Source organism: Oncorhynchus keta, unplaced genomic scaffold (genome assembly GCF_023373465.1).
Source record: "Oncorhynchus keta strain PuntledgeMale-10-30-2019 unplaced genomic scaffold, Oket_V2 Un_contig_20272_pilon_pilon, whole genome shotgun sequence".
In the NCBI taxonomy this organism is placed as follows: Eukaryota; Metazoa; Chordata; class Actinopteri; order Salmoniformes; family Salmonidae; genus Oncorhynchus; species Oncorhynchus keta.
Genome location: NW_026281915.1, coordinates 32,028 through 60,000, shown reverse-complemented (window position 1 = coordinate 60,000; position 27,973 = coordinate 32,028). Strand labels below are relative to the sequence as shown.

Here is a 27,973-nt window from a genome sequence, read left to right as displayed (position 1 = left end):
CTCAGTATAGTACTGTTGAGGATATGAACACAGGTAGCTACTGTATACTCAGTATAGTACTGTTGAAGATATGAATATAGGCAACTTCCATATACTCAGTATAGTACTGTTGAGGATATGAATATAGGTAGATACTGTATAGTACTGTTGAGGATATGAATACAGGTAGATACTGTATAGTACTGTTGAGGATATGAATACAGGTAGCTACTGTATAGTACTGTTGAGGATATGAATACAGGTAGCTACTGTATACTCAGTATAGTACTGTTGAGGATATGAATACAGGTAGCTACTGTATACTCAGTATAGTACTGTTGAGGATATGAATACAGGTAGATACTGTATAGTACTGTTGAGGATATGAATACAGGTAGCTACTGTATAGTACTGTTGAGGATATGAATACAGGTAGCTACTGTATAGTACTGTTGAGGATATGAATACAGGTAGCTACTGTATACTCAGTATAGTACTGTTGAGGATATGAATACAGGTAGCTACTGTATACTCAGTATAGTACTGTTGAGGATATGAATACAGGTAGATACTGTATAGTACTGTTGAGGATATGAATACAGGTAGATACTGTATAGTACTGTTGAGGATATGAATACAGGTAGCTTACTGTATAGTACTGTTGAGGATATGAATACAGGTAAATACTGTATACTCACTATAGTACTGTTGAAGATATGAATACAGGTAGCTTACTGTATAGTACTGTTGAGGATATGAATACAGGTAAATACTGTATACTCAGTATAGTACTGTTGAGGATATGAATACAGGTAGCTACTATATACTCAGTATAGTACTGTTGAGGATATGAATACAGGTAGCTACTATATACTCAGTATAGTACTGTTGAGGATATGAATACAGGTAAATACTGTATACTCAGTATAGTACTGTTGAGGATATGAATACAGGTAGCTACTGTATACTCAGTATAGTACTGTTGAGGATATGAATACAGGTAGCTACTATATACTCAGTATAGTACTGTTGAGGATATGAATACAGGTAGCTACTGTATACTCAGTATAGTACTGTTGAGGATATGAATACAGGTAGATACTGTATACTCAGTATAGTACTGTTGAGGATCTCTCTGTACTTTGCTCCGTTCACCCCGATCCTGACTAGTCTCCCAGTCCCTGCCGCTGAAAAACATCCCCACAGCATGATGCTGCCACCACCATGCTTCACCGTAGGGATGGTTCCAAGTTTCCTCCAGACGTAATGCTTGACATTCAGGCCAAGGAGTTTAAATCTTGGTTTCATCAGATTAACCAGATCTCTGTTTGGCCAGACCAGATGAACTGCAAGCGGGCTGTCTTGTGCTCCCGTCTAGCCACTCTACCATAAAAGGCCTGATTGGTGGAGAGCTGCAGAGGTGGTTCTCCCATCTCCACAGAGGAACTCTGGAGCTCTGTCAGAGTGACCATCAGGTTCTTGGTCACCTCCCTGACCAAGGACCTTCTCCCCTGATTGCTCAGTTTGGCCGGGCGGCCAGCTCTAGGAAGAGTCTCGGTAGTTCCAAACTTCTTCCATTTAAGAATGATGGAAGCCACTGTGTTCCTGGAGACCTTCAATGCTGCAGAAATGTTTTGGTACCCTTCCCCAGATCTGTGCCTCGACACAATCCTGTCTCGGAGCTCTACGGACAATTCCTTCGACCTCATGGCTTGGTTTTTGCTCTGACAAGCACTGTCAACTGTGGGACCTTTATACAGACAGGTGTGTGCCTTTCCACATCATGTCCAATCAATTGAATTTACCAGGTGGACTCCAAGTTGTAGAGACAAAGATAATCATTGGAAACAAAGGATGCACCTGAGATGGACGGAGTCTCATAGCGAAGGGTCTGCAAACTTATGTAAATAAGGTATTTCTGTTATTTATAATACATTAGTAAAAATGTCATTAAGGGGTATTGCATGTAGATTGATGAGGAACGAAAAGTGTGTCATCCATTTTTAGAACAAGGCTGTAACGTAACAAAATGTGGAAGAGGTTAAGGGGTCTGAATACTTCCTGAATGCACTGTAGGTAGCTACTGTACACTCACTATAGATGAACTCTTAACCTTTATAACAGACGTCCGTCCTTCAAAACTCAAACCAGTTCTCTTGCCTACCCACAATTCCTTGTTTTGGTGGTAGCAGCACTGAGTGGGTATGAAAGGGTTCCTCTCTGCCTAGAGAGTGACTCACTAACGTTGACCTCGGGTAACCTCTGGACACTGCTGTGACCTAGATTCTCTTCCACCCCACAGATGGAATACAGGAATAATAGAGCAGTGTTCAGGAAGGGGCCGCAGCCATAGAAATACAATTACAAGAACGGCCTCCCTACTCAAGTCAATGAGGCCATGATGAGTGATCTGGGATCACTAATGGAATCTACAGGCTTAAGCCTCTCACAACTCTGGCCAAACAGACGGCCCGTGGTCCCTCTGGCCAAACAGACGGCCCGTGGTCCCTCTGGCCAAACAGACGGCCCGTGGTCCCTCTGGCCAAACAGACGGCCCGTGGTCCCTCTGGCCAAACAGACGGCCCGTGGTCCCTCTGGCCAAACAGACGGCCCGTGGTCCCTCTGGCCAAACAGACGGCCCGTGGTCCCTCTGGCCAAACAGACGGCCCGTGGTCCCTCTGGCCAAACAGACGGCCCGTGGTCCCTCTGGCCAAACAGACGGGCCGTGGTCCCTCTGGCCAAACAGACGGGCCGTGGTCCCTCTGGCCAAACAGACGGGCCGTGGTCCCTCTGGCCAAACAGACGGGCCGTGGTCCCTCTGGCCAAACAGACGGGCCGTGGTCCCTCTGGCCAAACAGACGGGCCGTGGTCCCTCTGGCCAAACAGACGGGCCGTGGTCCCTCTGGCCAAACAGACGGGCCGTGGTCCCTCTGGCCAAACAGACGGGCCGTGGTCCCTCTGGCCAAACAGACGGGCCGTGGTCCCTCTGGCCAAACAGACGGGCCGTGGTCCCTCTGGCCAAACAGACGGGCCGTGGTCCCTCTGGCCAAACAGACGGGCCGTGGTCCCTCTCGCCAAACAGACGGGCCGTGGTCCCTCTCGCCAAACAGACGGGCCGTGGTCCCTCTCGCCAAACAGACGGGCCGTGGTCCCTCTGGCCAAACAGACGGGCCGTGGTCCCTCTGGCCAAACAGACGGGCCGTGGTCCCTCTGGCCAAACAGACGGGCCGTGGTCCCTCTGGCCAAACAGACGGGCCGTGGTCCCTCTCGCCAAACAGACGGGCCGTGGTCCCTCTCGCCAAACAGACGGCCGTGGTCCCTCTGGCCAAACAGACGGCCGTGGTCCCTCTGGCCAAACAGACGGCCGTGGTCCCTCTGGCCAAACAGACGGCCGTGGTCCCTCTGGCCAAACAGACGGCCGTGGTCCCTCTGGCCAAACAGACGGCCGTGGTCCCTCTGGCCAAACAGACGGCCGCCCCTCTCGCCAAACAGACGGCCGTCCTTCAACACTCATTTACATGACATTTTGAGTCATTCAGCAGAACACTCTTATCCAGATCGACTTACAGTTTGTGCATTCATCTTCACATAGCTAGATGAGACAACCACATATCACAGTAAGTACATTAGTAAGTTAGTATTGTCAAGTTTTGTTGATCACACTTTAATAATATACATTTCCTCAAAGTCTATTTAAATCACCAAGGCTCATCTATAGCTATAGAGGAGAAATAGCAGTTAATGGGGCAGGAAGCTGAGAACAGCTGCCTGCATGGCTCACCCTTAATTCCCAGTGTTTGAGACTTACTGAGAAAAACACTTCCCATCTTTCCCAAGAATCTGATTCAAAGACTTCCTGTGTATTCCAGAACAATTGTATACAGCCTCTCTCTGGCCTTCCAGCCTCTCTCTGGCCTTCCAGCCTCTCTCTGGCCTTCCAGCCTCTCTCTGGCCTTCCAGCCTCTCTCCTCCATACTGCTGCTGACTGTTTACAACTCCTTTAAAAATGGACGACCACACACACACACACACACACACACACACACACACACACACACACACACACACACACACACACACACACACACACACACACACACACACACACACACACACACACACACACACACACACACACACACACACACACACACACACACACAGAGAGAGAGAGAACAGAGAGAGAACAGAGGCCTAAACCTTTTTCTCAGAGAGACAGACAGCGAGACAGAGACAGAGAGATCGAGAGAGAACAGAGACAGAGAGATCGAGAGAGAGAACAGAGAGAGGACAGAGAGAGGACAGAGAGAGGACAGAGAGAGAACAGAGACAGAGAGATCGAGAGAGAGAACAGAAAGAGAACAGAGAGAGAACAGAGACAGAGAGATCGAGAGAAAGAACAGAAAGAGAACAGAGAGAGAACAGAGAGAGAACGGAGAGAGAACAGGCCTAAACCTTTTTCTCTGAATTGTGAAAAGTTAGTAATTCACCAAAAAGGCTGAGGAGGATTTGTGGGGATCAGAGTTAAACTAAATAACATCTGCTTTAGTTTATCTAATCATTTTAATAAGCTTTAAGTAGCTAGTCTAAATATACATGCCAACTTCCATGTGCCAGTGTGAGTTGGTTGTAAAAGAGTAATCTATCAGATATGATAAAAATGTCCATGTTGTGAATGAACAGTATGTGAACAATCAGTGTATTGTTCTGGGTCAGAGCCTGTGTCCCGGTGTAGGGCAGTGTCATGACGTTGGCCTGAGAGTGTAGGGCGGTGTCATGACGTTGGCCTGGGGGTGTAGGGCAGTGTCATGACGTTGGCCTGGGGGTGTAAGGCAGTGTAATGAAGTTGGCCTGAGAGTGTAGGGCGGTGTCATGACGTTGGCCTGGGGGTGTAAGGCAGTGTCATGACGTTGGCCTGGGGGTGTAGGGCGGTGTCATGACGTTGGCCTGGGGGTGTAAGGCAGTGTCATGACGTTGGCCTGGGGTGTAGGGCGGTGTCATGACGTTGGCCTGGGGGTGTAGGGCAGTGTCATGACGTTGGCCTGGGGGTGTAGGGCAGTGTCATGACGTTGGCCTGGGGGTGTAGGGCAGTGTCATGACGTTGGCCTGGGGGTGTAAGTCATGACGTTGTGTGCTACAGTATAAACAGTCCCCCTCTGTCTCAGTGGGGAGTGCAGCAACTCAGGCTGGCCTGCTGGTGTAAGTCCCCAGCAACCCCACATTGAGTGAGTGTCTGTGTGTATATATATATATATATATATATATATATATATATGCCTGCCAAATAAGGACTACTCCCCCTGTTCCAGCTCTTGCCAGAACAACCCTTATTGGGTCATATGGTTCATACTGTTGACACACACACACACACACACACACACACACACACACACACACACACACACACACACACACACACACACACACACACACACACACACACACACACACACACACACACACACACACACACACACACATTCCATTTCTCAACTCATGTTCTAGGTGAGGGTAGGTCAGGAGAGAGTTCAACGGGAAGAAATATCAGGACTCCCCCGTGGCTAACCTGAAATATCCATATGCACGCCAGCTAATGAAACGTCTACGGTCACAGACAAAAACACACAACTTTCCCCTGACCGAACCCTGGCCTCAAACCCTGTCACCCACACACACAAATATCCCCTGACCGAACCCTGGCCTCAAACCCTGTCACCCACACACACAACTATCCCCTGACCGAACCCTGGCCTCAAACCCTGTCACCCACACACACAAATATCCCCTGACCGAACCCTGGCCTCAAACCCTGTCACCCACACACACAAATATCCCCTGACCGAACCCTGGCCTCAAACCCTGTCACCTACACCCACAACTATCCCCTGACCGAACCCTGGCCTCAAACCCTGTCACCCACACACACAAATATCCCCTGACCGAACCCTGGCCTCAAACCCTGTCACCTACACCCACAACTATCCCCTGACCGAACCCTGGCCTCAAACCCTGTCACCCACACACACAAATATCCCCTGACCGAACCCTGGCCTCAAACCCTGTCACCTACAACTATCCCCTGACCGAACCCTGGCCTCAAACCCTGTCACCCACAACTATCCCCTGACCGAACCCTGGCCTCAAACCCTGTCACCTACACACACAACTTTCCCCTGACCGAACCCTGTCACCCACACACACACAACTTTCCCCTAACCGAACCCTGGCCTCAACCCCTGTCACCCACACACACAAATATCCCCTGACCAAACCCTGGCCTCAAACCCTGTCACCCACAACTATCCCCTGACCGAACCCTGGCCTCAAACCCTGTCACCCACAACTATCCCCTGACCGAACCCTGGCCTCAAACCCCGTCACCCACAACTATCCCCTTACCGAACCCTGGCCTCAAACCCTGTCACCCACAACTATCCCCTGACCGAACCCTGGCCTCAAACCCTGTCACCCACAACTATCCCCTGACCGAACCCTGGCCTCAAACCCCGTCACCCACAACTATCCCCTGACCGAACCCTGGCCTCAAACCCCGTCACCCACAACTATCCCCTGACCGAACCCTGGCCTCAAACCCTGTCACCCACAACTATCCCCTTACCGAACCCTGGCCTCAAACCCTGTCACCCACAACTATCCCCTGACCGAACCCTGGCCTCAAACCCGGTCACCCACAACTATCCCCTGACCGAACCCTGGCCTCAAACCCTGTCACCCACAACTATCCCCTGACCGAACCCTGGCCTCAAACCCCGTCACCCACAACTATCCCCTTACCGAACCCTGGCCTCAAACCCCGTCACCCACAACTATCCCCTGACCGAACCCTGGCCTCAAACCCCGTCACCCACAACTATCCCCTGACCGAACCCTGGCCTCAAACCCTGTCAGTCATCAATACAAGACTAGAGCCTGGATATCTGAAACACAGCCTCCTATACAAGACTAGAGCCTGGATATCTGAAACACAGCCTCCTATACAAGACTAGAGCCTGGATATCTGAAACACAGCCTCCTATACAAGACTAGAGCCTGGAAACCTGAAACACCGCCTCCTATACAAGACTAGAGCCTGGATATCTGAAACACAGCCTCCTATACAAGACTAGAGCCTGGATATCTGAAACACAGCCTCCTATACAAGACTACAGCCTGGATATCTGAAACACAGCCTCCTATACAAGACTAGAGCCTGGCTATCTGAAACACAGCCTCCTATACAAGACTAGAGCCTGGAAACCTGAAACACCGCCTCCTATACAAGACTAGAGCCTGGATATCTGAAACACAGCCTCCTATACAAGACTAGAGCCTGGATATCTGAAACACAGCCTCCTATACAAGACTAGAGCCTGGATATCTGAAACACAGCCTCCTATACAAGACTAGAGCCTGGATATCTGAAACACAGCCTCCTATACAAGACTAGAGCCTGGCTATCTGAAACACAGCCTCCTATACAAGACTAGAGCCTGGAAACCTGAAACACCGCCTCCTATACAAGACTAGAGCCTGGATATCTGAAACACAGCCTCCTATACAAGACTAGAGCCTGGAAACCTGAAACACCGCCTCCTATACAAGACTAGAGCCTGGATATCTGAAACACAGCCTCCTATACAAGACTTGAGCCTGGATATCTGAAACACAGCCTCCTATACAAGACTAGAGCCTGGATATCTGAAACACAGCCTCCTATACAAGACTAGAGCCTGGAAACCTGAAACACCGCCTCCTATACAAGACTAGAGCCTGGATATCTGAAACACAGCCTCCTATACAAGACTTGAGCCTGGATATCTGAAACAGCCTCCTATACAAGACGAGAGCCTGGATATCTGAAACACAGCCTCCCATACAAGACTAGAGCCTGGATATCTGAAACACAGCCTCCTATACAAGACTAGAGCCTGGATATCTGAAACACAGCCTCCTATACAAGACTAGAGCCTGGATATCTGAAACACAACCTCCTATACAAGACTAGAGCCTGGATATCTGAAACACAGCCTCCTATACAAGACTAGAGCCTGGATATCTGAAACACAGCCTCCTATACAAGACTAGAGCCTGGATATCTGAAACACAGCCTCCTATACAAGACTAGAGCCTGGATATCTGAAACACAGCCTCCTATACAAGACTAGAGCCTGGATATCTGAAACACAGCCTCCTATACAAGACTAGAGCCTGGATATCTGAAACACAGCCTCCTATACAAGACTAGAGCCTGGATATCTGAAACACAGCCTCCTATACAAGACTAGAGCCTGGATATCTGAAACACAGCCTCCTATACAAGACTAGAGCCTGGATATCTGAAACACAGCCTCCTATACAAGACTAGAGCCTGGATATCTGAAACACAGCCTCCTATACAAGACTAGAGCCTGGATATCTGAAACACAGCCTCCTATACAAGACTAGAGCCTGGATATCTGAAACACAGCCTCCTATACAAGACTAGAGCCTGGATATCTGAAACACCGCCTCCTATACAAGACTAGAGCCTGGATATCTGAAACACAGCCTCCTATACAAGACTAGAGCCTGGATATCTGAAACACAGCGACTTGAGCCTCCTATACAAGACTAGAGCCTGGATATCTGAAACACAGCCTCCTATACAAGACTAGAGCCTGGATATCTGAAACACAGCCTCCTATACAAGACTTGAGCCTGGATATCTGAAACACAGCCTCCTATACAAGACTAGAGCCTGGATATCTGAAACACAGCCTCCTATACAAGACTTGAGCCTGGATATCTGAAACACAGCCTCCTATACAAGACTAGAGCCTGGATATCTGAAACACAGCCTCCTATACAAGACTAGAGCCTGGATATCTGAAACACAGCCTCCTATACAAGACTAGAGCCTGGATATCTGAAACACAGCCTCCTATACAAGACTAGAGCCTGGATATCTGAAACACAGCCTCCTATACAAGACTTGAGCCTGGATATCTGAAACACAGCCTCCTATACAAGACTAGAGCCTGGATATCTGAAACACAGCCTCCTATACAAGACTAGAGCCTGGAAACCTGAAACACCGCCTCCTATACAAGACTAGAGCCTGGATATCTGAAACACAGCCTCCTATACAAGACTTGAGCCTGGATATCTGAAACACAGCCTCCTATACAAGACTAGAGCCTGGATATCTGAAACACAGCCTCCTATACAAGACTAGAGCCTGGATATCTGAAACACAGCCTCCTATACAAGACTAGAGCCTGGATATCTGAAACACAGCCTCCTATACAAGACTAGAGCCTGGATATCTGAAACACAGCCTCCTATACAAGACTAGAGCCTGGATATCTGAAACACAGCCTCCTATACAAGACTAGAGCCTGGATATCTGAAACACAGCCTCCTATACAAGACTAGAGCCTGGATATCTGAAACACAGCCTCCTATACAAGACTAGAGCCTGGATATCTGAAACACAGCCTCCTATACAAGACTAGAGCCTGGATATCTGAAACACAGCCTCCTATACAAGACTAGAGCCTCTGAAACACAGCCTCCTATACAAGACTAGAGCCTGGATATCTGAAACACAGCCTCCTATACAAGACTAGAGCCTGGATATCTGAAACACAGCCTCCTATACAAGACTAGAGCCTGGATATCTGAAACACAGCCTCCTATACAAGACTAGAGCCTGGATATCTGAAACACAGCCTCCTATACAAGACTAGAGCCTGGATATCTGAAACACCGCCTCCTATACAAGACAGCCTCCTATACAAGACTAGAGCCTGGATATCTGAAACACAGCCTCCTATACAAGACTAGAGCCTGGATATCTGAAACACAGCCTCCTATACAAGACTAGAGCCTGGATATCTGAAACACAGCCTCCTATACAAGACTAGAGCCTGGATATCTGAAACACAGCCTCCTATACAAGACTAGAGCCTGGATATCTGAAACACAGCCTCCTATACAAGACTAGAGCCTGGATATCTGAAACACAGCCTCCTATACAAGACTAGAAACACAGCCTCCTAGACTAGAGCTGGATATCTGAAACACAGCCTCCTATACAAGACTAGAGCCTGGATATCTGAAACACAGCCTCCTATACAAGACTAGAGCCTGGATATCTGAAACACAGCCTCCTATACAAGACTAGAGCCTGGATATCTGAAACACAGCCTCCTATACAAGACTAGAGCCTGGATATCTGAAACACAGCCTCCTATACAAGACTAGAGCCTGGATATCTGAAACACAGCCTCCTATATACAAGACTAGAGCCTGGATATCTGAAACACAGCCTCCTATACAAGACTAGAGCCTGGATATCTGAAACACAGCCTCCTATACAAGACTAGAGCCTGGATATCTGAAACACAGCCTCCTATACACAAGACTAGAGCCTGGATATCTGAAACACAGCCTCCTATACAAGACTAGAGCCTGGATATCTGAAACACAGCCTCCTATACAAGACTAGAGCCTGGATATCTGAAACACAGCCTCCTATACAAGACTAGAGCCTGGATATCTGAAACACAGCCTCCTATACAAGACTAGAGCCTGGATATCTGAAACACAGCCTCCTATACAAGACTAGAGCCTGGATATCTGAAACACAGCCTCCTATACAAGACTAGAGCCTGGATATCTGAAACACAGCCTCCTATACAAGACTAGAGCCTGGATATCTGAAACACAGCCTCCTATACAAGACTAGAGCCTGGATATCTGAAACACAGCCTCCTATACAAGACTAGAGCCTGGATATCTGAAACACAGCCTCCTATACAAGACTAGAGCCTGGATATCTGAAACACAGCCTCCTATACAAGACTAGAGCCTGGATATCTGAAACACAGCCTCCTATACAAGACTAGAGCCTGGATATCTGAAACACAGCCTCCTATACAAGACTAGAGCCTGGATATCTGAAACACAGCCTCCTATACAAGACTAGAGCCTGGATATCTGAAACACAGCCTCTATACAAGACTAGAGCCTGGACTGAAACACAGCAGACTAGAGCCTGGATATCTGAAACACAGCCTCCTATACAAGACTAGAGCCTGGATATCTGAAACACAGCCTCCTATACAAGACTAGAGCCTGGATATCTGAAACACAGCCTCCTATACAAGACTAGAGCCTGGATATCTGAAACACAGCCTCCTATACAAGACTAGAGCCTGGATATCTGAAACACAGCCTCCTATACAAGACTAGAGCCTGGATATCTGAAACACAGCCTCCTATACAAGACTAGAGCCTGGATATCTGAAACACAGCCTCCTATACAAGACTAGAGCCTGGATATCTGAAACACAGCCTCCTATACAAGACTAGAGCCTGGATATCTGAAACACAGCCTCCTATACAAGACTAGAGCCTGGATATCTGAAACACAGCCTCCTATACAAGACTAGAGCCTGGATATCTGAAACACAGCCTCCTATACAAGACTAGAGCCTGGATATCTGAAACACAGCCTCCTAATCTGAAACACAGCCTCCTATACAAGACTAGAGCCTGGATATCTGAAACACAGCCTCCTATACAAGACTAGAGCCTGGATATCTGAAACACAGCCTCCTATACAAGACTAGAGCCTGGATATCTGAAACACAGCCTCCTATACAAGACTAGACAGCCTCCTATACAAGACTAGAGCCTGGATATCTGAAACACAGCCTCCTATACAAGACTAGAGCCTGGATATCTGAAACACAGCCTCCTATACAAGACTAGAGCCTGGATATCTGAAACACAGCCTCCTATACAAGACTAGAGCCTGGATATCTGAAACACAGCCTCCTATACAAGACTAGAGCCTGGATATCTGAAACACAGCCTCCTATACAAGACTAGAGCCTGGATATCTGAAACACAGCCTCCTATACAAGACTAGAGCCTGGATATCTGAAACACAGCCTCCTATACAAGACTAGAGCCTGGATATCTGAAACACAGCCTCCTATACAAGACTAGAGCCTGGATATCTGAAACACAGCCTCCTATACAAGACTAGAGCCTGGATATCTGAAACACAGCCTCCTATACAAGACTAGAGCCTGGATATCTGAAACACAGCCTCCTATACAAGACTAGAGCCTGGATATCTGAAACACAGCCTCCTATACAAGACTAGAGCCTGGATATCTGAAACACAGCCTCCACAGCCTATACAAGACTAGAGCCTGGATATCTGAAACACAGCCTCCTATACAAGACTAGAGCCTGGATATCTGAAACACAGCCTCCTATACAAGACTAGAGCCTGGATATCTGAAACACAGACAAGACTAGAGCCTGGATATCTGAAACACAGCCTCCTATACAAGACTAGAGCCTGGATATCTGAAACACAGCCTCCTATACAAGACTAGAGCCTGGATATCTGAAACACAGCCTCCTATACAAGACTAGAGCCTGGATATCTGAAACACAGCCTCCTATACAAGACTAGAGCCTGGATATCTGAAACACAGCCTCCTATACAAGACTAGAGCCTGGATATCTGAAACACAGCCTCCTATACAAGACTAGAGCCTGGATATCTGAAACACAGCCTCCTATACAAGACTAGAGCCTGGATATCTGAAACACAGCCTCCTATACAAGACTAGAGCCTGGATATCTGAAACACAGCCTCCTATACAAGACTAGAGCCTGGATATCTGAAACACAGCCTCCTATACAAGACTAGAGCCTGGATATCTGAAACACAGCCTCCTATACAAGACTAGAGCCTGGATATCTGAAACACAGCCTCCTATACAAGACTAGAGCCTGGATATCTGAAACACAGCCTCTGACTAACACTGCACAGCCTCCTATACAAGACTAGAGCCTGGATATCTGAAACACAGCCTCCTATACAAGACTAGAGCCTGGATATCTGAAACACAGCCTCCTATACAAGACTAGAGCCTGGATATCTGAAACACAGCCTCCTATACAAGACTAGAGCCTGGATATCTGAAACACAGCCTCCTATACAAGACTAGAGCCTGGATATCTGAAACACAGCCTCCTATACAAGACTAGAGCCTGGATATCTGAACAGCACAGACTAGAGCCTGGATATCTGAAACACAGCCTCCTATACAAGACTAGAGCCTGGATATCTGAAACACAGCCTCCTATACAAGACTAGAGCCTGGATATCTGAAACACAGCCTCCTATACAAGACTAGAGCCTGGATATCTGAAACACAGCCTCCTATACAAGACTAGAGCCTGGATATCTGAAACACAGCCTCCTATACAAGACTAGAGCCTGACTAGATATCTGAAACACAGCCTCCTATACAAGACTAGAGCCTGGATATCTGAAACACAGCCTCCTATACAAGACTAGAGCCTGGATATCTGAAACACAGCCTCCTATACAAGACTAGAGCAAGACACAGCCTCCTATACAAGACTAGAGCCTGGAGAGCCTGACTAGATATCTGAAACACAGCCTCCTATACAAGACTAGAGCCTGGATATCTGAAACACAGCCTCCTATACAAGACTAGAGCCTGGATATCTGAAACACAGCCTCCTATACAAGACTAGAGCCTGGATATCTGAAACACAGCCTCCTATACAAGACTAGAGCCTGGATATCTGAAACACAGCCTCCTATACAAGACTAGAGCCTGGATATCTGAAACACAGCCTCCTATACAAGACTAGAGCCTGGATATCTGAAACACAGCCTCCTATACAAGACTAGAGCCTGGATATCTGAAACACAGCCTCCTATACAAGACTAGAGCCTGGATATCTGAAACACAGCCTCCTATACAAGACTAGAGCCTGGATATCTGAAACACAGCCTCCTATACAAGACTAGAGCCTGGATATCTGAAACACAGCCTCCTATACAAGACTAGAGCCTGGATATCTGAAACACAGCCTCCTATACAAGACTAGAGCCTGGATATCTGAAACACAGCCTCCTATACAAGACTAGAGCCTGGATATCTGAAACACAGCCTCCTATACAAGACTAGAGCCTGGATATCTGAAACACAGCCTCCTATACAAGACTAGAGCCTGGATATCTGAAACACAGCCTCCTATACAAGACTAGAGCCTGGATATCTGAAACACAGCCTCCTATACAAGACTAGAGCCTGGATATCTGAAACACAGCCTCCTATACAAGACTAGAGCCTGGATATCTGAAACACAGCCTCCTATACAAGACTAGAGCCTGGATATCTGAAACACAGCCTCCTAGCAAGACTAGAGCCTGGATATCTGAAACACAGACTAGAGCCTGGATATCTGAAACACAGCCTCCTATACAAGACTAGAGCCTGGATATCTGAAACACAGCCTCAAGACTAGAGCCTGGATATCTGAAACACAGCCTCCTAGACTAGAGCCTGGATATCTGAAACACAGCCTCCTATACAAGACTAGAGCCTGGATATCTGAAACACAGCCTCCTATACAAGACTAGAGCCTGGATATCTGAAACACAGCCTCCTATACAAGACTAGAGCCTGGATATCTGAAACACAGCCTCCTATACAAGACTAGAGCCTGGATATCTGAAACACAGCCTCCTATACAAGACTAGAGCCTGGATATCTGAAACACAGCCTCCTATACAAGACTAGAGCCTGGATATCTGAAACACAGCCTCCTATACAAGACTAGAGCCTGGATATCTGAAACACAGCCTCCTATACAAGACTAGAGCCTGGATATCTGAAACACAGCCTCCTATACAAGACTAGAGCCTGGATATCTGAAACACAGCCTCCTATACAAGACTAGAGCCTGGATATCTGAAACACAGCCTCCTATACAAGACTAGAGCCTGGATATCTGAAACACAGCCTCCTATACAAGACTAGAGCCTGGATATCTGAAACACAGCCTCCTATACAAGACTAGAGCCTGGATATCTGAAACACAGCCTCCTATACAAGACTAGAGCCTGGATATCTGAAACACAAACACTAGAGCCTGGATATCTGAAACACAGCCTCCTATACAAGACTAGAGCCTGGATATCTGAAACACAGCCTCCTATACAAGACTAGAGCCTGGATATCTGAAACACAGCCTCCTATACAAGACTAGAGCCTGGATATCTGAAACACAGCCTCCTATACAAGACTAGAGCCTGGATATCTGAAACACAGCCTCCTATACAAGACTAGAGCCTGGATATCTGAAACACAGCCTATCTGAAACACAGCCTCCTATACAAGACTAGAGCCTGGATATCTGAAACACAGCCTCCTATACAAGACTAGAGCCTGGACTGAAACACAGCCTCCTATACAAGACTAGAGCCTGGATATCTGAAACACAGCCTCCTATACAAGACTAGAGCCTGGATATCTGAAACACAGCCTCCTATACAAGACTAGAGCCTGGATATCTGAAACACAGCCTCCTATACAAGACTAGAGCCTGGATATCTGAAACACAGCCTCCTATACAAGACTAGAGCCTGGATATCTGAAACACAGCCTCCTATACAAGACTAGAGCCTGGATATCTGAAACACAGCCTCCTATACAAGACTAGAGCCTGGATATCTGAAACACAGCCTCCAAGACTAGAGCCTGGATATCAAGACTAGAGCCTGGATATCTGAAACACAGCCTCCTATACAAGACTAGAGCCTGGATATCTGAAACACAGCCTCCTATACAAGACTAGAGCCTGGATATCTGAAACACAGCCTCCTATACAAGACTAGAGCCTGGATATCTGAAACACAGCCTCCTATACAAGACTAGAGCCTGGATATCTGAAACACAGCCTCCTATACAAGACTAGAGCCTGGATATCTGAAACACAGCCTCCTATACAAGACTAGAGCCTGGATATCTGAAACACAGCCTCCTAAACACCTGGATATCTGCACAGCCTCCTATACAAGACTAGAGCCTGGACTGAAACACAGCCTCCTATACAAGACTAGAGCCTGGATATCTGAAACACAGCCTCCTATACAAGACTAGAGCCTGGATATCTGAAACACAGCCTCCTATACAAGACTAGAGCCTGGATATCTGAAACACAGCCTCCTATACAAGACTAGAGCCTGGATATCTGAAACACAGCCTCCTATACAAGACTAGAGCCTGGATATCTGAAACACAGCCTCCTAACAAGACAGAGCCTGGATATCTCACTATACAAGACTAGAGCCTGGATATCTGAAACACAGCCTCCTATACAAGACTAGAGCCTGGATATCTGAAACACAGCCTCCTATACAAGACTAGAGCCTGGATATCTGAAACACAGCCTCCTATACAAGACTAGAGCCTGGATATCTGAAACACAGCCTCCTATACAAGACTAGAGCCTGGATATCTGAAACACAGCCTCCTATACAAGACTAGAGCCTGGATATCTGAAACACAGCCTCCTATACAAGACTAGAGCCTGGATATCTGAAACACAGCCTCCTATACAAGACTAGAGCCTGGATATCTGAAACACAGCCTCCTATACAAGACTAGAGCCTGGATATCTGAAACACAGCCTCCTATACAAGACTAGAGCCTGGATATCTGAAACACAGCCTCCTATACAAGACTAGAGCCTGGATATCTGAAACACAGCCTCCTATACAAGACTAGAGCCTGGATATCTGAAACACAGCCTCCTATACAAGACTAGAGCCTGGATATCTGAAACACAGCCTCCTATACAAGACTAGAGCCTGGATATCTGAAACACAGCCTCCTATACAAGACTAGAGCCTGGATATCTGAAACACAGCCTCCTATACAAGACTAGAGCCTGGATATCTGAAACACAGCCTCCTATACAAGACTAGAGCCTGGATATCTGAAGCCTCCTATACAAGACTAGAGCCTGGATATCTGAAACACAGCCTCCTATACAAGACTAGAGCCTGGATATCTGAAACACAGCCTCCTATACAAGACTAGAGCCTGGATATCTGAAACACAGCCTCCTATACAAGACTAGAGCCTGGATATCTGAAACACAGCCTCCTATACAAGACTAGAGCCTGGATATCTGAAACACAGCCTCCTATACAAGACTAGAGCCTGGATATCTGAAACACAGCCTCCTATACAAGACTAGAGCCTGGATATCTGAAACACAGCCTCCTATACAAGACTAGAGCCTGGATATCTGAAACACAGCCTCTGAAACACAGCCTATACAAGACTAGAGCCTGGATATCTGAAACACAGCCTCCTATACAAGACTAGAGCCTGGATATCTGAAACACAGCCTCCTATACAAGACTAGAGCCTGGATATCTGAAACACAGCCTCCTATACAAGACTAGAGCCTGGACTGAAACACAGCCTCCTATACAAGACTAGAGCCTGGATATCTGAAACACAGCCTCCTATACAAGACTAGAGCCTGGATATCTGAAACACAGCCTCCTATACAAGACTAGAGCCTGGATATCTGAAACACAGCCTCCTATACAAGACTAGAGCCTGGATATCTGAAACACAGCCTCCTATACAAGACTAGAGCCTGGATATCTGAAACACAGCCTCCTATACAAGACTAGAGCCTGGATATCTGAAACACAGCCTCCTATACAAGACTAGAGCCTGGATATCTGAAACACAGCCTCCTATACAAGACTAGAGCCTGGATATCTGAAACACAGCCTCCTATACAAGACTAGAGCCTGGATATCTGAAACACAGCCTCCTATACAAGACTAGAGCCTGGATATCTGAAACACAGCCTCCTATACAAGACTAGAGCTGAAACACAGCCTCCTATACAAGACTAGAGCCTGGATATCTGAAACACAGCCTCCTATACAAGAGAGCCTGGATATCTGAGCCTGAGCCTGGATATCTGAAACACAGCCTCCTATACAAGACTAGAGCCTGGATATCTGAAACACAGCCTCCTATACAAGACTAGAGCCTGGATATCTGAAACACAGCCTCCTATACAAGACTAGAGCCTGGATATCTGAAACACAGCCTCCTATACAAGACTAGAGCCTGGATATCTGAAACACAGCCTCCTATACAAGACTAGAGCCTGGATATCTGAAACACAGCCTCCTATACAAGACTAGAGCCTGGATATCTGAAACACAGCCTCCTATACAAGACTAGAGCCTGGATATCTGAAACACAGCCTCCTATACAAGACTAGAGCCTGGATATCTGAAACACAGCCTCCTATACAAGACTAGAGCCTGGATATCTGAAACACAGCCTCCTATACAAGACTAGAGCCTGGATATCTGAAACACAGCCTCCTATACAAGACTAGAGCCTGGATATCTGAAACACAGCCTCCTATACAAGACTAGAGCCTGGATATCTGAAACACAGCCTCCTATACAAGACTAGAGCCTGGATATCTGAAACACAGCCTCCAAGACTACTAGAGCCTGGATATCTGAAACACAGCCTCCTATACAAGACTAGAGCCTGGATATCTGAAACACAGCCTCCTATACAAGACTAGAGCCTGGATATCTGAAACACAGCCTCCTATACAAGACTAGAGCCTGGATATCTGAAACACAGCCTCCTATACAAGACTAGAGCCTGGATATCTGAAACACAGCCTCCTATACAAGACTAGAGCCTGGATATCTGAAACACAGCCTCCTATACAAGACTAGAGCCTGATATCTGAAACACAGCCTCCTATACAAGACTAGAGCCTGGATATCTGAAACACAGCCTCCTATACAAGACTAGAGCCTGGATATCTGAAACACAGCCTCCTATACAAGACTAGAGCCTGGATATCTGAAACACAGCCTCCTATACAAGACTAGAGCCTGGATATCTGAAACACAGCCTCCTATACAAGACTAGAGCCTGGATATCTGAAACACAGCCTCCTATACAAGACTAGAGCCTGGATATCTGAAACACAGCCTCCTATACAAGACTAGAGCCTGGATATCTGAAACACAGCCTCCTATACAAGACTAGAGCCTGGATATCTGAAACACAGCCTCCTATACAAGACTAGAGCCTGGATATCTGAAACACAGCCTCCTATACAAGACTAGAGCCTGGATATCTGAAACACAGCCTCCTATACAAGACTAGAGCCTGGATATCTGAAACACAGCCTCCTATACCTGGAAGACTAGAGCCTGGATATCTGAAACACAGCCTCCTATACAAGACTAGAGCCTGGATATCTGAAACACAGCCTCTGACTAGAGCCTGGATATCTGAAACACAGCCTCCTATACAAGACTAGAGCCTGGATATCTGAAACACAGCCTCCTATACAAGACTAGAGCCTGGATATCTGAAACACAGCCTCCTATACAAGACTAGAGCCTGGATATCTGAAACACAGCCTCCTATACAAGACTAGAGCCTGGATATCTGAAACACAGCCTCCTATACAAGACTAGAGCCTGGATATCTGAAACACAGCCTCCTATACAAGACTAGAGCCTGGATATCTGAAACACAGCCTCCTATACAAGACTAGAGCCTGGATATCTGAAACACAGCCTCCTATACAAGACTAGAGCCTGGATATCTGAAACACAGCCTCCTATACAAGACTAGAGCCTGGATATCTGAAACACAGCCTCCTATACAAGACTAGAGCCTGGATATCTTTAGACTGAAAGGCAGCAGAACAGAGAAGGGTTTAGAAGTCTGACCCACAGGATAGACAACTAATGGGTTAAACAGATTGTACACTTCAGATAATACAGCCATGAGATCATCTTACAGACGATGACAGGCTCCACTGCACCGTGGCTGAACCACATGGTGTGATTCTTCCCAGACTCAACATGTCAGAGGTCATGTAGCTGTAGGTACTAGTCACTGGTACAGACAGCAGTCCAGAACAGGCTGGTTCTGTCCGTGAGACCACTAGTCACTGGTACAGACAGCAGTCCAGAACAGCCTGGTTCTGTCCGTGTGACCACTAGTCACTAGTACAGACAGCAGTCCAGAACAGCCTGGTTCTGTCCGTGTGACCACTAGTCACTGGTACAGACAGCAGTCTAGAACAGGCTGGTTCTGTCCGTGTGACCACTAGTCACTAGTACAGACAGCAGTCTAGAACAGGCTGGTTCTGTCCGTGTGACCACTAGTCACTGGTACAGACAGCAGTCTAGAACAGGCTGGTTCTGTCCGTGTGACCACTAGTCACTAGTACAGACAGCAGTCCAGAACAGCCTGGTTCTGTCCGTGAGACCACTAGTCATTAGTACAGACAGCAGTTCAGAACAGGCTGGTTCTGTCCGTGTGACCACTAGTCACTGGTACCAATATCAGTCCAGAACAGGCTGGTTCTGTCCGTGTGACCACTAGTCACTAGTACAGACAGCAGTCCAGAACAGCCTGGTTCTGTCCGTGAGACCACTAGTCACTAGTACAGACAGCAGTCCAAAACAAGCTGGTTCTGTCCGTGTGACCACTAGTCACTGGTACAGACAGCAGTCCAGAACAGCCTGGTTCTGTCCGTGTGACCACTAGTCACTAGTACAGACAGCAGTCCAAAACAAGCTGGTTCTGTCCGTGTGACCACTAGTCACTGGTACAGACAGCAGTCTAGAACAGGCTGGTTCTGTCCGTGTGACCACTAGTCACTAGTACAGACAGCAGTCTAGAACAGGCTGGTTCTGTCCGTGTGACCACTAGTCACTAGTACAGACAGCAGTCTAGAACAGGCTGGTTCTGTCCGTGTGACCACTAGTCACTGGTACAGACAGCAGTCTAGAACAGGCTGGTTCTGTCCGTGTGACCACTAGTCACTAGTACAGACAGCAGTCCAGAACAGCCTGGTTCTGTCCGTGAGACCACTAGTCATTAGTACAGACAGCAGTTCAGAACAGGCTGGTTCTGTCCGTGTGACCACTAGTCACTGGTACCAATATCAGTCCAGAACAGGCTGGTTCTGTCCGTGTGACCACTAGTCACTAGTACAGACAGCAGTCCAGAACAGCCTGGTTCTGTCCGTGAGACCACTAGTCACTAGTACAGACAGCAGTCCAGAACAGGCTGGTTCTGTCCGTGTGACCACTAGTCACTGGTACCAATATCAGTCCAGAACAGGCTGGTTCTGTCCGTGTGACCACTAGTCACTAGTACAGACAGCAGTCCAGAACAGCCTGGTTCTGTCCGTGAGACCACTAGTCACTAGTACAGACAGCAGTCCAAAACAAGCTGGTTCTGTCCGTGTGACCACTAGTCACTGGTACAGACAGCAGTCCAGAACAGCCTGGTTCTGTCCGTGTGACCACTAGTCACTAGTACAGACAGCAGTCCAGAACAGCCTGGTTCTGTCCGTGTGACCACTAGTCACTGGTACAGACAGCAGTCTAGAACAGGCTGGTTCTGTCCGTGTGACCACTAGTCACTAGTACAGACAGCAGTCTAGAACAGGCTGGTTCTGTCCGTGTGACCACTAGTCACTGGTACAGACAGCAGTCTAGAACAGGCTGGTTCTGTCCGTGTGACCACTAGTCACTAGTACAGACAGCAGTCCAGAACAGCCTGGTTCTGTCCGTGAGACCACTAGTCATTAGTACAGACAGCAGTCCAGAACAGCCTGGTTCTGTCCGTGTGACCACTAGTCACTAGTACAGACAGCAGTCCAGAACAGCCTGGCTCTGTCCGTGTGACCACTAGTCATTAGTACAGACAGCAGTCCAGAACAGCCTGGTTCTGTCCGTGTGACCACTAGTCACTGGTACCAATATCAGTCCAGAACAGAACAGACTGTTACCAGAACAGACTGTTACCATTTACCTAAACTGAGGATCCAAAACACTCCAAGTGTTTTTCCATGTGTTCTGGATAGTCAGTAGTTCCTGACCAGAACCTCAGTTTGGGGAGGAGAAGGTATCAGCACATTGGAGACACACTGCTGTGCACAGGACTCCTATTCACACTCTTAGCACATGGTGACCCTCTTACCGGACTGTGCTGTGTTGTGTGGGTGTGTGTGGGTGTGTGTGTGTATTAAGGTCACTCAGGGAGAATAGAGACCCTCTTACCGGACTGTGCTGTGTTGTGTGTGTGTGTGTATTAAGGTCACTCAGGGATAATAGAGACCCTCTTACCTGACTGTGGTGTGTGTGTGTGTGTGTGTATTAAGGTCACTCAGGGATAATAGAGACCCTCTTACCTGACTGTGGTGTGTGTGTGTGTGTGTGTAAGGTCATTCAGGGAGAATGGTGACCCTCTTACCGGACTGTGCTGTGTTGTGTGTGTGTATATTAAGGTCACTCAGGGAGTATGGTGACCCTCTTACCGGACTGTGCTGTGTTGTGTGTGTGTGTTAAGGTCACTAAGGTCACTCAGGGAGAATGGTGACCCTCTTACCGGACTGTGCTGTGTGTGTGTGTGTGTATTAAGGTCACTCAGGGAGAATAGAGACCATCTTACCTGACTTTGTGTGTGTGTGTGTGTGTGTGTGTGTGTGTGTGTGTGTGTGTGTGTGTGTGTGTGTGTGTGTGTGTGAGAGAGAGTGTATTAAGGTCATTCAGGGAGAATAGAGAGCCTCTTACCTGACTTTGGGTTACAGAGCACCGGGGGGCTGCTACTGAGGGTGGGACTGCTGCTATAGTAACCACTGCTGCCACAGCTGCTGCTCATACTGCTACGACGGATACCCACTATCATCTTGATCTCTTTAGTAGGACTCACTGAGAGAGGCGAGAGAGAGAGAGAGGCGAGAGAGAGAGAGAGGCGAGAGAGAGGCGAGAGAGAGAGAGGCGAGAGAGAGAGAGGCGAGAGAGAGAGAGGCGAGAGAGAGAGAGGCAAGAGAGAGAGAGGCAAGAGAGAGAGAGGCAAGAGAGAGAGAGGCAAGAGAGAGAGAGGCGAGACAGGTGAGAGCGAGACAGGTGAGAGCGAGACAGGCGAGAGCGAGGCGAGAGAGAGGCGAAACAGGCGAGAGCGAGACAGGCGAGAGCGAGACAGGCGAGAGCGAGACAGGCGAGAGCGAGACAGGCGAGAGCGAGACAGGCGAGAGAGCGAGACAGGCGAGAGAGCGAGGCGAAACAGGCGAGAGCGAGGCGAAACAGGCGAGAGCGAGAGAGGCGAGAGCGAGAGAGGCGAGAGCGAGACAGGCGAGAGCGAGACAGGCGAGAGCGAGACAGGCGAGAGCGAGACAGGCGAGAGACAGGCGAGAGCGAGACAGGCGAGAGAGAGGCGAGAGCGAGGCAAGAGACAGGCGAGAGAGCGAGACAGGCGAGAGAGCGAGACAGGCGAGAGAGCGAGACAGGCGAGAGAGCGAGACAGGCGAGAGCGAGACAGGCGAGAGCGAGACAGGCGAGAGCGAGACAGGCGAGAGCGAGACAGGCGAGAGCGATACAGGCGAGAGCGATACAGGCGAGAGCGATACAGGCGAGAGCGATACAGGCGAGAGCGATACAGGCGAGAGCGAGACAGGCGAGAGCGAGACAGGCGAGAGCGAGACAGGCGAGGGCGAGACAGGCGAGAGCGAGACAGGCGAGAGCGAGACAGGCGAGAGCGAGACAGGCGAGAGAGAGGAGAGAGAGAGAGAGGAGAGAGAGAGAGAGAGAGCGAATGTCCTTTATTCATTACCACATTTTCACCCTTTGATGTCATCAAAAACCAATGAAGGTCTGAGAGACGTTTTATCCCAATTCAACATTTTGTTTATTTTCAGAGCGAAACACTAATCATGTCCCAAATGGAGCCCTATTCTCTATACAGTGCACTACTTGGGACCAGAGCCTTATGGGTCCTAGTCAAGGAGTAGTGCACTAAAGGGAAAAGGACTGTGTAAAAGCAGTGTTGCTGTCGTCAGAGGTTTGAGTTGTTAGTTGTGAAAGGATGTGTAGGTGTGTCTAATCCCTCTTTCCAGGTAAGCTCTATATTGCCTCCATAAAGCAGGACGCCTCTAGACTGTGGCAGGTGGTGGAGCAAAGTCTAAAGAACCATGTCATTGTGCATCAGTGCTCTGCAATATCCTGCAGAACGTAGAGAACCATGCAGAACGTAGAGAACCCTGCAGAACGTAGAGAACCCGGCAGAATGTAGAGAACCCGGCAGAACGTAGAGAACCCAGCAGAACGTAGAGAACCCAGCAGAACGTAGAGAACCCAGCAGAACGTAGAGAACCCTGCAGAACGTAGAGAACCCTGCAGAACGTAGAGAACCCAGCAGAACGTAGAGAACCCAGCAGAACGTAGAGAACCCTGCAGAATGTAGAGAACCCAGCAGAACGTAGAGAACCCAGCAGAACGTAGAGAACCCTTCAGAACGTAGAGAACTCTGCAGAACGTAGAGAACCCTGCAGAACGTAGAGAACCCTGAATCCTGCTGACCATAGAAAATGAAAGATGGATAAAAACGTATTGTTGCATCTATGTGTAGTGCTTATGAACATGTTATGAAGTCTCTATAAAGCCAGTTAGTTTAACTAGAGAGCCTGTTGTCCATGTATTAGTGTGGCACCGTGAAAACATTCAGCATTAAAACCCCACCGTGTGGTTAATAGCATCATAGGGACGGCAGGTAGACTAGTGGTTAGAGTGGAGGGGTGGTTAGAGTGGAGGGACGGCAGGTAGACCTAGTGGTTAGACTGTGGTTAGTGGAGGGAGGGCAGGTCACCTAGTGGTTAGAGTGGAGGGACGGCAGGTAGACTAGTGGTTAGAGTGGAGGGACGGCAGGTAGACTAGTGGTTAGAGTGGAGGGGCGGCAGGTCACCTAGTGGTTAGAGTGGAGGGACGGCAGGTGGTTAGAGGGAGGTCACCTAGTGGTTAGAGTGGAGGGACGGCAGGTAGACTAGTGGTTAGAGTGGAGGGGCGGCAGGTCACCTAGTGGTTAGAGGTCACCTAGGTTAGAGGGACGGACAGGTAGACTAGTGGTTAGAGTGGAGGGACGGCAGGTAGACTAGTGGTTAGAGTGGAGGGGCGGCAGGTCACCTAGTGGTTAGAGTGGAGGGACGGCAGGTAGACTAGTGGTTAGAGTGGAGGGACGGCAGGTAGACTAGTGGTTAGAGTGGAGGGGCGGCAGGTCACCTAGTGGTTAGAGTGGAGGGACGGCAGGTAGACTAGTGGTTAGAGTGGAGGGACGGCAGGTAGACTAGTGGTTAGAGTGGAGGGGCGGCAGGTCACCTAGTGGTTAGAGTGGAGGGACGGCAGGTAGACTAGTGGTTAGAGTGGAGGGACGGCAGGTAGACTAGTGGTTAGAGGGGAGGGGCGGCAGGTCACCTAGTGGTTAGAGTGGAGGGACGGCAGGTAGACTAGTGGTTAGAGGGAGGGGCGGCAGGTAGACTAGTGGTTAGAGTGGAGGGGGGCGGCAGGTCACCTAGTGGTTAGAGTGGAGGGACGGCAGGTAGACTAGTGGTTAGAGTGGAGGGGCGGCAGGTCACCTAGTGGTTAGAGTGGAGGGACGGCAGGTAGACTAGTGGTTAGAGTGGAGGGACGGCAGGTAGACTAGTGGTTAGAGTAGGAGGGGACGCAGGTCACCTAGTGGTTAGGTGGAGTTATAGACTAGGGATAGAGGGAGGGGCGGCAGGTCACCTAGTGGTTAGAGTGGAGGGACGGCAGGTAGACTAGTGGTTAGAGGGGAGGGACGGCAGGTCAGTGGTTAGAGTGGAGGGACTACTAGTGGTTAGAGTGGAGGGACGGCAGGTCACCTAGTGGTTAGAGTGACAGGTAGACTAGTGGTTAGAGTGTAGGGGCTCACCTAGTGGTTAGAGTGGAGGGGCGGCAGGTCACCTAGTGGTTAGAGTGGAGGGACGGCAGGTTATAGTGGGATTCGGCCCCAGTGTGACAGTAGATAGGGAGTAGGGGCTAAGGGTTATAGTGGGATTCGGCCCCAGTCTGACAGTAGATAGGGAGTAGGGGCTAAGGGTTATAGTGGGATTCGGCCCCAGTCTGACAGTAGATAGGGAGTAGGGGCTAAGGGTTATAGTGGGATTCGGCCCCAGTCTGACAGTAGATAGGGAGTAGGGGCTAAGGGTTATAGTGGGATTCGGCCCCAGTCTGACAGTAGATAGGGGGTAGGGGCTAAGGGTTATAGTGGGATTCGGCCCCAGTCTGACAGTAGATAGTGAGTAGTGAGTAGGGGCTAAGGGTTATAGTGGGATTCGGCCCCAGTCTGACAGTACATAGGGAGTAGGGGCTAAGGGTTATAGTGGGATTCGGCCACAGTCTGACTGTAGATAGGGAGTAGGGGCTAAGGGTTATAGTGGGATTCGGCCCCAGTCTGACAGTAGATAATGTGGGTACAACAACTCCTGATGTAAAAAGGGCTTTATTGCTACATTTGATTGCTAGACATTGAGGTTTACCAGATAGGAAGCTGGTGTTGCTTCCCTCTGGGTTCTGTTTGCGGAGACAGAAGGGGCTGTCATGGCTCTCTGGGATGGTACGACAGCGTTCGTTCAGCAGCTCCATCAGACGTCGTCTCCTTCGGAAGTTCAGTCTGAACTGGTACAGCAGCCCTCCATCCACAAAGTGGTGCTTGTTGGTCACTGTCAGGGAGAAACACAGAACAAAACGATTGTTTAGGATCGTTCAGTTACATATAACTGACTGTAAATCCTGGTAACCTACAGTTACTAACTGTAAATCCTGGTAACTACAGTAACTGTAAATCCTGGTAACTACAGTTACTAACTGTAAATCCTGGTAACTGTAAATCCTGGTAACTACAGTAACTAACTGTAAATCCTGGTAACTACAGTAACTGACTGTAAATCCTGTTAACTACAGTAACTGACTGTAAATCCTGTTAACTACAGTAACTGACTGTAAATCCTGTTAACTACAGTAACTAACTGTAAATCCTGGTAACTATAGAAGAGAAGGTAGTTCAGTTCCAAATCCTGTAACTCTTCAAATTATTCCATTCAGACAGAACACCTCTGATGGTGCCTCCAATGCCAGTAATCAGCTAAGTCTCTTAGGGTTGGACACAAACACACACTCTCCCGCTCTAAGCTTGGGCCGTCATTGTGCCAACACTCTCACTTGGCTAACGCTCAGTACAGGGGGAGGCTCTGAATGCCCCTTAAAAATCCCCAAATCCCTTGAAAGACATAAAACCAACTCTGACTGACTATACGACTAAAGCCATCCAGGAATCAAAATCTGACTGTCACTTGTGTAACTAAGCCATAAAGCCTGCATAACTGTGCCAAGGGTTGGTCCTTCTGTGGCTCAGTTGGTAGAGCATGGCGCTTGTAACGCCAGAGTAGTGGGTTCGATTCCCGGGACCACCCATACGTAGAATGTATGCACACATGACTGTAAGTCGCTTTGGATAAAAGCGTCAGCTAAATGGCATATATTATTATTATTATTATTATTATAAAGGAACACTCCACCCAAAAACAATATTTTGGTATTTATTTCATTAGTCCATTGTTGATATAGTCTCAACATGTTAAATGTTAGTATCAATCAAGTTAAGATTTACTAGTCAGACTTACTAGTCTGGTTATGGATGCACTTTGTGATGCTATAAAGCTGCTGTTGTGACTGTATGAAGTGGTTTTGATCCTGTGGTTTATAGTGATGGATTGTCCTGTCTGGCGTCATTAAATGAGAACTACGGAAATATTCCTCATCTGCAGTTTGTGTTTGTTTTTTTTATCCCAGGAGAAAGTTCTCTCCTGACGTTGGTAGAGTGACAGTCCAATGCAATTCCCCCAGTCTAAAAACCTCGCAGTTACCACAGACACATTTCAGCAATACAAAAAGTTCATAATGATTCAATCAATTTTCCAAGCAGTCAAGATGGCGTAGCAGTCAAGATGGCATAGCAGTCAAGATGGCGTAGGGCGTAGCAGTCAAGATGGCGTAGCAGTCAAGATGGCGTAGCAGTCAAGATGGCGTAGCACTCAAGATGGCGTAGCAGTCAAGATGGCGTAGCACTCAAGATGGCGTAGCAGTCAAGATGGCGTAGCACTCAAGATGGCGTAGCAGTCAAGATGGCGTAGCACTCAAGATGGCGTAGCACTCAAGATGGCGTAGCACTCAAGATGGCGTAGCACTCAAGATGGCGTAGCACTCAAGATGGCG

General features: G+C 48.2%; 1 protein-coding gene and 1 long non-coding RNA gene across 2 annotated transcripts in view; one reads left to right on the top strand and one right to left on the bottom strand.

Moving 5' to 3' along the window:
* LOC127920690 (DEP domain-containing mTOR-interacting protein-like) overlaps positions 1-27,973 on the bottom strand; it is a gene marked incomplete at its 5' end in the record, with an annotated part of 60,954 nt that overhangs the window by 2,907 nt on the left and 30,074 nt on the right. The window contains 2 exons of the mRNA XM_052504747.1: positions 22,481-22,618; positions 26,239-26,421. Coding sequence (XP_052360707.1) covers positions 22,481-22,618; positions 26,239-26,421 — 321 coding nt within the window. The remainder of the gene's footprint in view (positions 1-22,480; positions 22,619-26,238; positions 26,422-27,973) is intronic.
* LOC127920689 (uncharacterized) lies at positions 24,550-25,384 on the top strand. Its single transcript, XR_008107011.1, has 3 exons — positions 24,550-24,674; positions 24,797-25,116; positions 25,278-25,384. It is a non-coding gene; the product is annotated as an uncharacterized LOC127920689 (long non-coding RNA).